Genomic DNA, 1,680 nt, shown 5'->3' on the forward strand with positions numbered 1-1,680 from the left:
CCTGAGTCTTTCTCGAATTTGTCTTTCTTGGTGCAGATTGATTTGTCGAATAACGAGTTAACCGGTCCGATTCCTCAAAGAGGTCAGCTTAGCACGCTTCCTGCAAGCCAGTACGCGGATAATCCTGGACTTTGTGGAGTACCTTTACCGGAATGTAAGAACGGAAACAATCAGCTTCCAGCAGGAACAGAGGAAGTGAAACGTGCTAAACACGGAAGCAGGGCAGCTTCTTGGGCGAATAGCATTGTTTTGGGAGTTTTGATTTCTGCTGCGTCGGTTTGTATTTTGATCGTTTGGGCGATTGCGGTTCGTGCAAGGAAGAGAGACGCTGAAGATGCGAAGATGCTTCATAGTTTGCAGGCTGTTAATTCCGCCACGACGTGGAAGATTGAGAAGGAGAAAGAGCCGTTAAGTATTAACGTAGCGACATTTCAGCGACAGTTGAAGAAGCTTAAGTTCTCGCAGCTCATCGAAGCTACGAATGGATTCTCGGCTGCGAGTATGATTGGACACGGTGGATTCGGCGAGGTTTTCAAGGCGACGCTCAAAGATGGGTCTTCCGTGGCGATCAAGAAACTGATTAGGCTTAGTTGTCAAGGAGATAGAGAGTTTATGGCGGAAATGGAAACGCTAGGGAAGATCAAACACCGAAACCTTGTACCGCTCTTGGGATACTGTAAAATCGGGGAAGAGAGATTGCTAGTTTACGAGTTTATGCAATATGGTAGCCTCGAGGAAGTGCTTCACGGACCGAGAACAGGCGAAAAACGGAGGGTTTTGAGTTGGGAAGAGAGGAAGAAGATTGCGAAAGGAGCAGCGAAAGGGCTTTGTTTCTTGCATCACAATTGTATCCCTCACATCATCCACCGTGACATGAAGTCAAGCAACGTGCTTCTCGATCAAGACATGGAAGCTAGAGTTTCAGATTTCGGAATGGCGAGGCTGATCAGCGCGTTAGACACGCATTTGAGTGTGAGTACCTTGGCAGGCACGCCAGGTTACGTACCACCGGAGTATTACCAAAGTTTCAGATGTACTGCAAAAGGCGACGTGTACTCCGTCGGAGTAGTGATGCTCGAGATTTTAAGCGGGAAGAGACCAACGGACAAAGAAGAGTTTGGTGATACGAACTTAGTAGGTTGGTCGAAGATGAAAGCAAGAGAAGGGAAACATATGGAAGTGATTGATGAAGACCTTCTGAGTATGAAAGAAGGTTCCTCAGAGTCTCTGAATGAAAAAGAAGGTTTCGGAGGGATGATTGTGAAAGAGATGTTAAGGTACTTGGAGATAGCGTTGCGGTGCGTCGACGACTTCCCATCAAAGAGGCCTAATATGTTACAAGTGGTTGCTTCGTTGAGAGAACTTCGTGGAAATGAAAATAGTAGTCACAGTCACAGTAACAGCTCGTAACCATGATCTGCTTTTTTTTTTGGTTATAATTTGTCTCTCTTTTAGAAAATTGCTGTGAGAATGTATGTGTGGTGGATCAATGATTAAAATTTTATTCTGTATTAAATCTTTTTTTAATAATTATATATATGAAACTTCATCCTCCTCTTAAGTCTTATCTTATGTCTTAGCTAAAATAACTCACGCTTGGCTCACATATCTCGGTTTAAGTAAAGTCATTGGTTTTATTTTCTCATAATTTATATATCAGGGTGCGTGCGAATGTTGTCT

The 1,680-nt window shown here is 43.9% G+C and overlaps 1 protein-coding gene across 1 annotated transcript; it reads left to right on the forward strand.

Annotated features, from left to right (window-relative positions):
- Positions 1-6: 6 nt before the first annotated feature.
- LOC104773902 (serine/threonine-protein kinase BRI1-like 2) lies at positions 7-1,561 on the forward strand (the record flags this gene model as incomplete). Its single annotated transcript, XM_010498573.1, has 1 exon — positions 7-1,561. A coding segment is annotated over one exon (1,404 nt), but the record flags the coding sequence as incomplete, so codon positions are not given.
- Positions 1,562-1,680: the final 119 nt, after the last annotated feature.

This window comes from Camelina sativa, unplaced genomic scaffold, assembly GCF_000633955.1.
Source record: "Camelina sativa cultivar DH55 unplaced genomic scaffold, Cs unpScaffold00738, whole genome shotgun sequence".
NCBI lineage: Eukaryota > Viridiplantae > Streptophyta > Magnoliopsida > Brassicales > Brassicaceae > Camelina > Camelina sativa.